A 14,549-nucleotide genomic window follows, 5' to 3' on the forward strand; every position below is an offset into this window, starting at 1 on the left:
AGAATTTTATTTTAAATTTGTTCATAAATAATTAAATCTATAAGATGATCCTTTGAAAGCACAGAGTACAACCAAGCAAAACAATAACAGACACGGTTTGATTGAGTCTGTTCATGAGAGGTAAAAGAAAGTGCACCGGTTTAAGCGGAACTCCATTACAAAGATATTGATTGGACTCCATGATCCCAAAGGTCCGAAAATATAACACTGAATCCAAAGTTTGACTGTAAATTTAGTGCCACACCCTTTCTTAATGCTTCTAAAGGTTAAAAACTTAGGACTTAAGGATAACGTAGAAAGTATGATTTCACATCTTTGCTTGGCACTATGAAAATGCAGATCTAAGATAAGAAAACGCAAAACAGTTACAAAGAATTTAGTCGGTTATTTTGTCCTCTCGTTTAAACACATCCGCATCTGTATATAAGTAAAATAAGAGTATTAAATAACTGGCATTAGATGGCATTGTATAATCACTGCAAGTGGATCTTGAACTTCCTTTAAGGGTTTAATACTGTTTTTTTTTCAGGACTCTAAAGTTTCAACGTATAAACAGATGTGGATTTACATGGAGTCCAACCCAACTGTTTTTGTAGAAAACATAGATGAAGGTATGTTATTATAACACATTGACCTTGAATTGACGAATATGTTTGAGAATAATTTGTGTTACAAAATAATGATTCAGTATGATAATACATCCAAAGAAGAGATAATTTTACCATCATGCCAGCCCGCTCTTTCAAAAAGTAATTTTAGCTCATCTGGTGAATGGTCCGTCGTCCTTCGTCGTCGTCCATCTCACATCGTCAACATTTTTTTACTTAAACAACTCCTCTGAAACTACTGTTCAGAATTACACCAAACCTGGTCCATAGCATCCTGGTACAGATTTCTATCAAGATTTTTATGCCACCGAAGGGCATATTTAAATCGCACTGTCCGTCCGTGTGTGTGTCCGTGTGTGTCCGTGTAAATTCATGTCCGGGCTGTAACTTCAACATTCATAAGGGTATTTGAAAATAACGTGACATAAATGTTGAGAAGGTGTGTCGCACTTATGACCCGGGTCTCTTAGGTCAAGATCAAGGTAACAAAATGAAGTGTGATTTTGTTTCGTGTCTGGTCCATATCTTTTTTGCACATGAAGGAATTTTGAAATAAGTTTGAACAAATGTTCATCTAATCCCAAGGGTGTGTCGAGTCAGTGACCCGATCTCTTTAGTCACGGTCAATGTCACAATTTGACATCGATTTTCTGCATGCAATAGAGATGGTACCTACCCAAGAAAATCTAAGGGGAACAACTCTGTACTGACCAATAAACGGAAGCCAACATAAAACATTGGTCAAAGGTGAAAGAAAAATCAAACAGGTCCTTTTACAACAGATCAGGCAGGTGTCACAAATTGACATACGGGCCTTATTTTATATGTATTGTAAATGCAGGTATTGCATCATCTTTTTGTAAATTTTTGAGTTATTGAGGTAAATGTCAGATTTCACGCATGAAATACCTCTCATGTTTTTCTGTATTTCATAACTTAAATTTCCATGTAAATTTCATTCAATTCTGTTCAGTAATAAGAAAGTTGATATTTTATAAACTTCAGTAATTTATGTTTTTATCCCCAAAACCACTATAATGGGCCTCAAATTGTCAATTTAAATTCGCGCCAAAGTAGTTAGATTTCCCGGCTATATCGTGAATCCCGTGAAAATGACAATAGTCATAGCTCACGGCTTAGCCGTGAACCCCATGAAATTTAGTATTTGGCGGGACATTATCCTTTAAATAGACTGGACTAGATATGCCTTGCGCACACCACCTTACGACTTTATAGACGAATCTATGTCTGAATTATTTTCTTGCTAGAAATTTATGCTCGATCGAGGTAAGAAATTTATTTGTTAGATTTTTGTATGATTTTTGCATTACGATTTTTATTTGGTAAATTTTTGTTCATTCTACAGAATTCTGTAACATTTACTTTTCGGCATATAATTTTAGCTAGTTTCGGTATGTCAGGATGATTTATTAAATTTTTCAGACTTTTGTAAATTATTTCGAAAGAGGAATCTAAAATGTTTCATTTATATAAGATGTAAAATTTGTACTGAAATTTGTAACATGATATTTATAAAGTACTTTGTTTCAAAAACTTATGTCAAACATTTCGTTATTATGGAACGCCATTACTGCATTGTATTGTTATGTATAAATCTATATGGCAAGTCTAGTACCATGTATATTTTATTGTAATATGAAATTGTGTGACAGTCTATTGCATACACATACAATGTCCGTTTTAGTATATGGCATTAGATATTATATGGATGCCAACTATCATATAACGTTTGATTTATATTGAATTTTGTTAATTTGTAGTTGTAAATAATAGCTGCAGTTTATCATATCCGTATCTATAATGTTTCATCATATACTTTTCATATCTTTTTCATACTTTAACTTTAGTCTTTTAAGTAAGTAATTAATTTTGGTAATAATGGAAATAATAAGTGACGTATTTTAATCATGTGACGTTTGAACTTAGTAGCACATATGTTTTGTATAAGTAGCACGTATTATTTATGGGAGCCTACGGAGGTATGGTGTACCCAAAGGAGCAGTTTTATGCCCTGATTTTTTGTTTTGCTATGGTGCTTACCATATGTTATATATTTTAGCTTCTTCCGCCAGACGATTTTACCTGGTGATGTCATAACCCGGAAGTACAATGCCCGAGGTTCACTTGTCTTCACTCGCCTGGATGTGATATTCCCAGCGCAGAGCTTTCGTCCCATGGTTGTGCCGTAAACCGCAAAGACGATGATTTTTGTTATCCTCTGAAGTCAGCTCAGGGATGCAATCACCTACCACCATAGGGAGCCAACACGGAATCAACGTATTCACGGTTTAAAGGGACTGAATTTAGAGATCTGTTTTGTTTGTGCTACTTATAAGTTCACAATTACATTAAAGACCTGTGTCACGTCAGATTAGAATGGACTATAAGAACTTTTGTATCTAGAGATACTGAACTTTTTTTTTCTTTCTTATAATCAGTTTTTTTTTCTTTTCATATCTATTCATTGTTAATAATCATCTTTTGTAAATAAATTTGTAAATATTGTAAAGGGTGTTGATTTGTTCTGATGGTTACTGTCGCCGGTACGGCCTTTCCTGTCACAGCAGGCAAAATATGGCATACATTTGTTTAAATCTCTTTGTATTCAATATAAAAGATGCACACTTTTCTCATGGCTTACACTGACAGTTATTTTATAAGTTGTAGTGAGGTCCTGATAGAAAGTTTCGTAGTGCATGAAAATAAAGTAAAATACAAATGTAATGCATAAACTCCATTAAAGAAATTTTAAGACATTAAGAAACGTTATTAAGTTTTTATCTTTTAGCCCAAGTTATTTATTGTTCTCTATGATGATACATTGGTTTACACAAACTTTATATATTAAAATGTAAAATGTATATATCCAACAATGAGAAATTAAAAAAGTTAAATTGGTATCCCGTTTGTGCAGACAACGTAGCTAGACGAGTTATATTCATCATTTCAATGAATCAGTTTGAAAGTGTTTCTTATGCTTTAGTCATTTTGAAGCATTTTTCTTACTGTTCAAGAGTACTTTGCTACAAATAATGTAACACAAAAAGTAATTGTCATCAAATGAAATTACAACATTTTAAGGTAGTGGTTGCAATTACAACATTTTAACGTAGCTGATGTATGACTCTCTGCAATGTATTTTAAGCAATTCAACATGCTCTGGATGGAACTATGGTGATCATTTCTTTCCAAGAAAAACGAATATATGCTGAAAAAGAATATGAAGATCACTTTATTTGATGGTTTTCGTTACAGCTTAACTGCCTTATACAAACTATAAGGTGTTTTATTTATTGTTGTAAACAAAGTCAGCGGGTTACTTCAGATAGCAACATTAATTTACAACTTAAACAGTTTACACAGCTTGAAAAAAATATTTTTGTTGGGGCCTCTCATTTACAAAAAAATCAACAATTATCACCTGAATTGAGTGCATTAATGAGTGGAAAATATTGATGGTAAAATGGAGTAAGGGTTTGTTTACATTATAAAAGCTTTAATAACTTCTTTCAGGTAATTTTTGGTATGGTTTTGGTAAGCTTATTATAAAGAACATGTTATTTTTTTTCATGAATTTTAGACTCTTGACTATTCTTGGATTTTGACTTTATTAAAAGACAAAAGGAAGTTCAGTATAGGCTCTTTCAAAGTGTTTAAAGCAGACAAAACTTACACTTTACTCTATTGATTTTTTTTTAGGAGACTTTTGATATAGACTATAATTTGGGAAATCCTAAAATCATTGAAAAACAGTCAATACAAGAGTTGTCCATTTTGCTTCAGATATTTTAAGAAAGTCATTTTTTAGATATCAAATATTTCTATTTTTACATGAAGAGGAGGAAAAGCATAAATACATTTAGTACATTGGTGCACTTAGCTATCATTTCACCTTGAAAAAATATCTGTAAAGTTGAATTTAATTTTTAAGGTACCATCTCTACAGTGACAGCTCTTGTTTATTTTCAAATTTAATTTTCTCAAGTTAACCTTTGCCCCTTTTAGGGGCCACCAATCCTCTCCATGTTTTTAGATTTGGAAACTTGGAGCTGAAAAAAAAATGTTTTAACGACTTCTTCTCATGAACCGGTGGATGGATCTTCGTCTAACACAGGGTGAGAAAAATGTGTAGCCTGACCGGGACTCGAACCCGTGACCTCGGAATATCATTTAAATGTATGCTTTGCAGACAGTAGCATTATTTTAAGGTGCACTCCCAAATTGTTCAAATGGGGTCGCTTTGCCACTTTTGTGGGGCCACTGGAGCTAAAAAAAGAAAAGCCTTTAAATAACCTCTTGTCATAAACCTCTGGATGGTTTTTCATCGTTTTGTATCCGACAATTTTATTTTCTTGAATGGGGACGTTTTGCGCCATGTCGGGGCTACAAGAGATAGAAATAGAAATGTTTTTAAATGACTTCTTCTCATTAACCGCTGGATTGATGTTTATTAAACCTGTAGCAATGTAAGGTCCTCTCTCAGATTTGTTCAAGTGGTGGTGGCACATGCGTTGTAAATGGAGCGAAAACCTTTAAATGACATCTCATGAAATTATGGCAGAATCTTCATCGGACTGGTTTGTACTGTCATTCTAAGGTCCTCTCCTAAATATGTTCAAATTGGGACACTTAGACCCTTTTAGGAGCCACTAGAGCTACAAATAGAAAAGCCTCAAATTAACCGCAAGTTGCATCTTTATCAAACTTGGTCTTTAACATCTTTGGAAAGTCCTCAAACTGTTGTGCTTGGTCACTTTTATGAAGTAGATCAAAATAAAAAATGAATTTTAAATAAAATAAATAAATAAAAATAAATTATTTCTTATATTGAAATCTTCTAATGGTAAGGCATTTTGGGCCATCTCAGCAAATTATAGATTTTTTTTGTAAAATAACTTTTATCTGAATGATCTTCTTAAAGGATGCTCACCAAACTTGGCCAGAAGTAAGATCAGATTGTCAACGTCCATTTCCTGTGAGCAACGTAGACCCATTTGGACCTCTTGTATAAATGGTTTTAGAGGTTTTGTCGTTTTGGCTTTATGACAGAATGGTGTAAATGTCCGTTGGAAACACACTACACTTTTGTTTTGTTTAGAAGATTTACAGAAGCATTTTGAAAACAAGCATTAACATCTTAGACAGTCTATATGTTTTATCATAAGCAGTTACTTTTATTGTATGCATTTTGCAGGGATAAAGAGAGTACGTAACTCAAAAGGAAAATATGCATTTTTGATGGAGTCAGTTTATAACGAATATGCAAACAACAGAAAGCCATGTAATACTATGAAGGTGGGCCACAATCTCAACTCTAATCATTATGGGATAGCCACACGAAGAAATTTGCCGTTAAGGTCAGTCAGGTGTTGTTGTCCTAGAGCAATAACTGTTTGTATGCGCTGTCAGTCGTGTTTATTATACATTATTTTTTGCAATAAAAAAGATACAGAGAACGGACGTAAATCATTAAACAAAAAGAAAGATCTCTTACCCGAATAAATATTGATAGACCAGTAAGGGAAGATTCATTATAGTTCTGTACATTCGAGTGTGTGCTGTAATATTATTACGTGAAAAAACTCATTATATAATATACAGTCATGCTGTACCATTTGAGTTGGCTCTACTGAGTTTGTTTGTTACGTTACTTTTATTTATACTTTTGCAACTCTTAATCTGAAAAACCCTGTATTTTTCAGAGATGATATAACTCTAGCTGTTTTGAGCTTAACAGAAGATGGTACATTAGAAAGAATGAAGAAAGATTGGTGGGAGATAAAAGGAGAATGTGGTTTTGACACCGGTCATAGAGTAAGTCATAACATTTGCAGTAAAAAGCCAAAGCCTCTGCATTCTCGTTAATTATATTACATTTATAATATGATTAATTTAGGAACGTTTGGTCGTATACGAAGAATTTTGCGCAGCTTCTAAATATAAAGTTTTATTCACACTGTAGATATAAACTATTTGCTATTTGTGTATATTGTAGGAATCTAAGAAGAAAAGTCTTTCACTGAGCAACGTTGCGGGAATATATTTCATTCTCATAGCCGGTTTAGTTTTAGCAATCATAGTTGGTGTATGCGAATTTATGTATATCAAATCTAAACCAGAAAGAGTGCCTTCGGCTGTAAGTATTAGCACAAAGTATCAAATAAATGTCTTAAAAGATCCGTTCGAAGCAGAGAACGCATATAAGCAAGATTATAATGAGACGGATAATAGAGTCTGAAACACTCCTAACACCTCGTAGCAAGGGCTCAAGCAAAACTTTATCATAATGTAAAAGGACCAGAAAGTACAATAGAAGTAAGCTTCTTTTCTCCATAGACTTTTTAGTCTTTTGTACTTACGTCTCGTTGCTAGTATGAAACAGGACATCGGGGCATTTAATATTCAGTTTTGCCCACTATTCTTATTAAGTGTGCATGCTGAAACATCAAATAACGGTTTAGCTTTTTTCACCAATAACAGATTTATATGCACATTATTATTGAAGTAGTTTATCTACATTTTAGTGGACGTTTTAAAGTACGTTATTAAGATGCTATTTGTTGTATGAAATAAGTCATACCAGTTTGATCACAATAACATAATTTAAGTCCCGTGTCACGGCTGTAAAAAGTCGCCACTATTTTGTGTTGTTTTCTTTTCTGGCCATTTTAAATCGTGGAGATCATTCAATTGTACTTTTAAATTAATAGAATTTCGCTGAAGCAGGTGCCAGGGGACGTTAGGGGTGTTGCACGTTTCATTACCTCATTCAAACCGATTCTGTTTTTATATTGCTTTGTTGCCTCCATATTTTTCAAATAATCTTTTAACACAATTTATCAAAATAAACACATTTCTTTACAGTAGATGGTATAAACGATAATATCTGATAACTAATACTCTGTTTACAACAAATGATAAACATGTTACATCTGAAATAAAAAAAAATCATCTTTACAATAAGTGATAAACACTATGCCGCTGATACGAAATATTGCATTTTTAACAGATGATTTACATGATGCCTAGTATGGACACGGCAGATTGCATGGAGGACGACGTTCCGGAAGAGGTTAAACAGATGTATATGGGAAATCATAAAGCTACTAATGGTCCGGCTTCTCCAGTAAATGGAAACGCTGGTCACAACAATCATGTAACGTATTTTTTTCGAATTTTAAGAAACGATTTAAATATAATCAAATGAAGTTCCTATATGTATTTTGATCTGGTGGACGTAAGAGCTAGAAAAGTTTGTGGGGAATTTTGGAATTATTACATTTAAGTTAAGTAGACAACTTTGATTCAGCTGAAAGAAAGTTATAAGCATTACGTTTAAAGCAGTGTATTTTAGACAAATCTCTGTTTATAACATGTCATCTTTAATTGGGATATGAAACAGCTCTAACTAAATCTTGCGGACATGTACAGCAAACCGTCACCTTGACCACAATTCGTCAAACTGAACAGCTTAATGTCAATCTTATTAATATTGTATATTGAAACAGACCCTGGCTGGTACGTTCTTCGAAAGTGGACAGTACTAAAGTTATCTTGTAGAAGGTCATCTCCATGACATGTCTGAAATTATTAAGATAACAAAACGAGTGTTTTTTGACAAGAAGAATCTCAAAATTTCACTTAAGCCATATACAACAACTCTGACCGACCTCTTTTCGGCTTTGTATGTAGCGGAATAATTTAAAGGTGGTAGGTACAAGATTGTCAAATTTGGTTTTGTAAAATTATTTCAAAATCAGTCAGCAGTGATTGACGGGAAGATTCTCGAAATTTCTCCTTCTTCTAAAGCTCTATAAAACCTGTTCAAACCCTCGCAGCCATGTTCCTTTGTAGAACTGAATAATCTTAAAATATTATTGTAGAAGGTCAACCAAAGAATAGCCTGTGAAATTATTTTAAAATGAGACAGTAGTTAATGACAAGAAGACTATCAAAGGTTCTACTATAGCACCGAAAATATTTACGGACATACGGACGGGCGGACGGAAGAAAACCGTACAATCAGCAATGCTAAAGGAAACTAATTATCATTTTACTTGTTGACTTGAACATATTCTATAGTTGGAAGGAAGTGGTCAAATGCTGCCTTCTTGTAACACATTATCCTTCAAAGAAATGAAAGGAAAATACCTTGATCTATTACAACTCAATCATAAACATTCATTTCAGTAATAATTCGAAATTTAAAATGTTTTATGTTTTTTTTATCCCTCAAACCATTTATTACAAAGAATGTTTGCCCGTGAGTTTTTCTACATAGTATTGCATACTCAAAGTCCAATCTTTCATACTTTATAAATACTTCGAGTTACGGGCTTTATGGCTGTGTATTTGATGATCTGTGCTTCCTAGAAATCTACTCTTACCTTTTTTATCTTTTGGTATCCAAAAACTATATAAGCACAGATTTTAATTTTTTTTTTACTAATTTTCCACATTAACTTGATCAAAATTGAAAATCTTTAAATTCGGAACAGTGAATTTTTGACCTTTGACCAGTTTTAATTGCACTTGTAGTGATAACTGGCGTAGTGACAGCACTCATTGGAACCGCTAATGTGTAAGGTTTAATGTCCGGAATACCTCCAAGCTATACCTCTCTAGAGTCATTTTCAAGTTAATATCATACATAGTTCAGAGCAACAGTTTTCACAGATTACAAGTATCTAAATTTTGAGTGAAAATATGCTTACTTATCCTGGTGATGAATCTTACATAATTCACGCTCAACGGGCACACATATTAGGCACAACTGACAATCTCTTCCAGTGTTTTCAATTTAAATTTCAAAAATATAACATTCAGTATGATATTGTTTCCATCTGCTTAAAGGTAAAACTAATGTTGTTGTAACTAATCTATACAGTTGGTGGAAACATGATGAAAAATTGAAAGCTCATTATATTTTTCGCCAACATATTGAATATTGTAATGCTTGAACTCTTCTTACTTCAGTTTTTTGTTTTTTTATCTTAACGTTTAAGGTAATATTCATAATATTGTTTGAAGCTGTGTTTAGAAAATTTCATTGCGTAAAATGTTTTTATAGTTTTCATTTCTTGTTTGCAGTTTAGATACGATTCAACCTACAGCCCTCCTCGGATCACCTTTAACACAGATTCAAACACCGCCGTTTGAGAGTTAATTATGTACGAAGAGAGTGAGTGATCAGACTGAAAAGATTTGTGTAAACATGGCAGGTGTTCATACATCGACACATTATATTGTTTAAACTTTACAATGTGGGGGGAGAAAAGAAAAAAACGTGACATAAATGTTGGAAGAAGTTCAGATATTAGTGATTCGTTGAGTATTTTGTGCTAACGTAACAAAGAAACAAAGGTCCATCTTTGTTAATCTGAAATTATTTAAGTGGATGAGATATATCTATTACGAAACAATGAAATGTTTCGTAATACATTGCTATAAGTCCTCTAAGCGAGAAGTTGCATTTCAAATGTGTTCCTACGAAATCAGATTGACTTTGTTAACATTTCGAAATGCAGAGAAAAAAGTTGATAGTACAATCGGCAGTGAAATTTTAACATAAATGGTTTTTACTGGTTTTATAATGTAAATACGTATAGATGTAATGTAAAAAATTATTTTCCCTTATTCTTTACCCTGTTCATCGGAATTGTCAACAACATCCCATAAAATTGTGCTAATCATCAAAATGCCAAAAATATTGTCATAGCTAGGAAATAATGTGTGTTATTTCAAACTTGTGGAAATGTTTGACTTGACCTATTTATTATTTGGTATATTTGCACAATAGTTTACATAAAATGTTATATATTTTTATGTTATATGTATTATTGACCTAAAATCATGTAAAATGTTCGTTTTGAAAAAAAATGAAAGTAACCACTTGTATTATGATATTCTGTTCCTTGCAATAATGTATCATGACTTTGTTAGAAATAGGAATCTCTGAATGACGATCTTAAAAGTTTTTAAATTCCCGTAATAATAGACCCCTACCGGTGCTTCACCATCAGTCCGTCAGTAACATAAAGCGGGATCCAGCGAAAACAACCTTAAATGTACAAGTAGGTGACAACATAGACGAAATGCACGTCCATAAGCCAAACAAAGTTGGATCCTGCAATTACTTCAAACGTACACACTATTCCTTGTGAAATTTGGATGAATGGCAATTTTAGGGCAGGCACATCCTATTATTCTGTTGCTTTTGCAACGATTGTCGTTGCTATACCAACAAATTTACCAAACAAATGTGACAGATACTTTAAAAAGTACTAGATGGTAAATACGCACGTCCTTTTTATTACAAGGAGAACAGTTGTGGTTACTACGACAAATAGTCCAAAATTATGCCATTGAGTGGATCCTGTGAAAACTTATGCTTGATTATTTGTTATATCAATTTGAATATCTTGATCCTACGGTCAAATGTCACAACGACTTTCAATAAGAAAATAGCGCTTTATGCGACATTTTCACGTAGACGTTGATAAAACTTTTCATATATCTTCAGTCATATGACCAAATATAAAGAGTGGATCTGTGTGCTCAAGTTTTCACAATTCGAAAAAACATCAGTTGCAATCCTTATCCTGTTGTTTTAGGTTATCATTTACAACGTTAACAAACCCTATCTATTGTTAAAATTAACCTTAAGAGACACTGTGCGTAAACACTTAATACACGGGATGTAATTGGTTCCTGGCAACTTCTATGCCATCCGTATTACGGCTACCGGGAATTATTAACATTGTCCTGATAAATGGTGTTATGCCGTAACGGTTATTACACATTTAGAGCTACCTCAACTGATAGTGTGTTGGATTGTTTGTTAGAGATTCATAGGGCGGGGATAATGGTCATTTACTCTGTTCTGTAATATGGTAATAGCGTGGGAAGAGAGACATGTCCTCGCAGCTGTGTTTATATTAAATGGGACATAAAACCGTAAATATTAAAGTTGAAAAAGACAAAAGTTAACGAGAAAATTCAACATTCAAAGAATGAGGTCGCCCATACATCACACCACATGTAGCTTTATAGAATATGTAAACATACTTAAATAAAACTAAAATCATACCTATAACAAATAAAACGGAGAAGGATCATAGTAGCTAATCACCGCCTTAAAATGGCCAATGGCGAATCCGCCTCTGAGAATTCAAGCCAACACAAACGCCAGACACGATTCTAAATTTAAGATGTATTCCTCTATTACAAACAGTTCGAATCATAAACACAGCAGTAACGGAAAAACACAGCGTTAAATACAAATATGCTTATGTACAATTCGAAGGCCATAGAATTGTAAAAGATTGTAAAAAAAATAATTTTTCAACAGACAGAGCACCAAGAGGATCTCTCTTACATAACGAAACGGGATCAATTTTCATACCATTGCATCCTGTTGGGGATTTTAGGGTTATGTAATGAGATCCACCACCTTTTCCGTCTATGTAGAATTAACGAGGAAATTCTAGTTACCAATTTAAAAATGGCTTTACTAATGCCATTTGCTGTCTCAGAACAACACGATCATTGACTAATGAAGTAAAACATGACTTTAAACATTAACATATATATAATAACGGTAGCAATACTGAAGAGACAGTATTGCACGATAAGACTACTTACTGGCAAATTGAATAAGCTTAAACGGTAATTGCAAGAGTAATGATTTTTCATGGTTATTCAGATATAAAGGATGTAGATGAGCCTTAATGATACACAATGTGTAGGGAATGGACGCTTTTGAAGGCCATTAGTTTAACGATTTTTAGGACGCATACTTGACACATAGATAAAATGTTCCATTAAGGCCCAAATCCTTGCTGTAAGTACTATAGTAATCAGTAAGACCGTTTGTCCATTCGCTCGTTTATATGTCTGTCCGTTTCCGGACAGTTTCTTGTTCCGGCCAAACTTTTTCTTAAGAGAGGGAAACGTTTCTAACTGGCTGAAACTATTCAGGATAGTCATTGACAGAGAGTGCAGTGTATACGGTCCATAACTTAACCATGCATATTTTTAATCATTCCTTTCATTATAACAAGCTATTCTATTCAATAATCTAAATTATCAATCAATACTGTATAATTTAGAAGTCTTTTAACAAACTTCTTTGAACTAAATTATTGCCGACTTATAAAAAATTAGTTAGAAATAAACAAAGTTATTTAGGTAACAACATTTTTTTCCAGAGTGCAATAGGCCTGCCAAATAATGTCTGTAGTACCATATCGAAATGCTAAATATTGTGCTTCTGACATATATTATTTAAGGCTGCTTATAACACACAGGGTAGACTTTTTTCATTTTAGACGACTCTATCTACAGGGCTATTACATAGTTCTAGTAATATATAAGCCTCTGCATTTCACAAAGATAGGCAATGAGTAGTGAAAGACATCTTGAATAAATAGAATAACCTGCTTCTAGTCTAGTATAAAGATTTTATATCAAACTATATTCTTCCAGATTTGTTCTACAATGTATATATAAATCCATACTTCCTATCAGCTACAGTATTGATGAATAAATAAAACATCTTTACGGATATTACATATCAGCCCTTGTCAAAACACAAAAGAGAAACAGTTTTATTGTTAATTCTACAGACACAAGGTCATCGCTATATATAGAGTGGAGAGCGCAATGAACAATGCAGCATATGTATTGATTCAACAGTCCTTGTCAATCAGTAAAACTCTCGTAACATATTGATCAAATTAAATGTTTTGCTTATTAGATTCATCACCTTCACAAACGTGAGTGCTGGATTAATCACATTTCTCCCAACAGTGCAATCGTTCGGCGCAATATATTATTACACTTGAAGTACTGGTGCTGAAGTGTTCAAGGTTAATTTTGTCTGGAAAATAAATCATACAGATGAACCTGGTGACCAGTTTACAATGAATATTTTTGTCTACCATATATTGATATTCCGTTATCTATTCTTCATAGTGCAACAGGAGAAGTCTCAGTTCATATACACATCATTGTGAACTTTTGTCCAATGATAGTCTGACAAGGCAAAATACCGGATATTCCAATGGACGGTACAAGTTGCATATGTTCGTTATATTAAAACAAATATTTGTACATGAATGCTTCAATTCCAAGTAGAAAGTATTATAGGTTTCAGCTATTAGATGATAATTATGACACATGTCATGAACATTCAAAACAAATACCAAATTTCATCTTCATTACCATTCTTCAAGGTAAATCTAGTGAGTTATGTGATATGTTGTCATTTAGTAAGAGTAGCTTTCCCTGTTGAATATTCATCCTTGCTTTTTCCACTTTCCCCAACACCCTACCCTTTTAATCCCTTACCGTTTTTGTAATTTGCATATAATTTAAATGTTTTTGGTGTTGGGTTTTTAAAGTGGCCTTTCTATTATATGTTTCCACTGCAGTTTTTTTTTGTGGACCTACTTTGTCTCTCTTGCTATGTTTGAGGTGCTGTTTGTTTCCGGGAATCTACCTTAACATTTTATTTTGTCATTCTGTACATATTGAAACAGTTACATGATCTATAAATAGACATTACGTTCCCTACAACTTTCTTTTGAAATACATGCGTATTGTGAAATTAACAGTTGCAATTTCTTTTCGATACACCAACTTGATATGCTATTTGATACTGTATTTGTATATTGTAACACTTACGTTATATAAAAATGTATAAACATGAAACAATAAACAGGACCCAAGTTAAAAACCAACCTCGACCTAGTGACTTACTTCATTTCCACCGATACAAATATAAACGTCCTACGAATTGTATTCATGACAACACTGATGATACAGCTATATTGCAATTATACTTCACGATGACAAGCGGACAACTTAGGCCCTTCCTCAATTCAGTTTTTATAATATTATAGAACAGATTGCACGACA

General features: G+C 33.2%; 1 protein-coding gene and 1 long non-coding RNA gene across 2 annotated transcripts in view; both read left to right on the forward strand.

The window, feature by feature from the left end:
- Positions 1 to 14,337, forward strand: part of LOC123556284 (glutamate receptor 2-like) — a 208,268-nt gene extending 193,931 nt beyond the window's left edge. The window contains exons 15-20 of the mRNA XM_053542511.1: positions 530 to 611; positions 5,824 to 5,986; positions 6,332 to 6,443; positions 6,625 to 6,765; positions 7,639 to 7,785; positions 9,720 to 14,337. Coding sequence (XP_053398486.1) covers positions 530 to 611; positions 5,824 to 5,986; positions 6,332 to 6,443; positions 6,625 to 6,765; positions 7,639 to 7,785; positions 9,720 to 9,788 — 714 coding nt within the window. The 3' untranslated portion in view covers positions 9,789 to 14,337. The remainder of the gene's footprint in view (positions 1 to 529; positions 612 to 5,823; positions 5,987 to 6,331; positions 6,444 to 6,624; positions 6,766 to 7,638; positions 7,786 to 9,719) is intronic.
- On the forward strand, positions 1,745 to 3,132 carry LOC128556832 (uncharacterized). The gene is made up of 2 exons (XR_008370854.1): positions 1,745 to 1,895; positions 2,689 to 3,132. It is a non-coding gene; the product is annotated as an uncharacterized LOC128556832 (long non-coding RNA).
- Positions 14,338 to 14,549: the final 212 nt, after the last annotated feature.

Source organism: Mercenaria mercenaria, chromosome 5, assembly GCF_021730395.1.
Source record: "Mercenaria mercenaria strain notata chromosome 5, MADL_Memer_1, whole genome shotgun sequence".
NCBI lineage: Eukaryota > Metazoa > Mollusca > Bivalvia > Venerida > Veneridae > Mercenaria > Mercenaria mercenaria.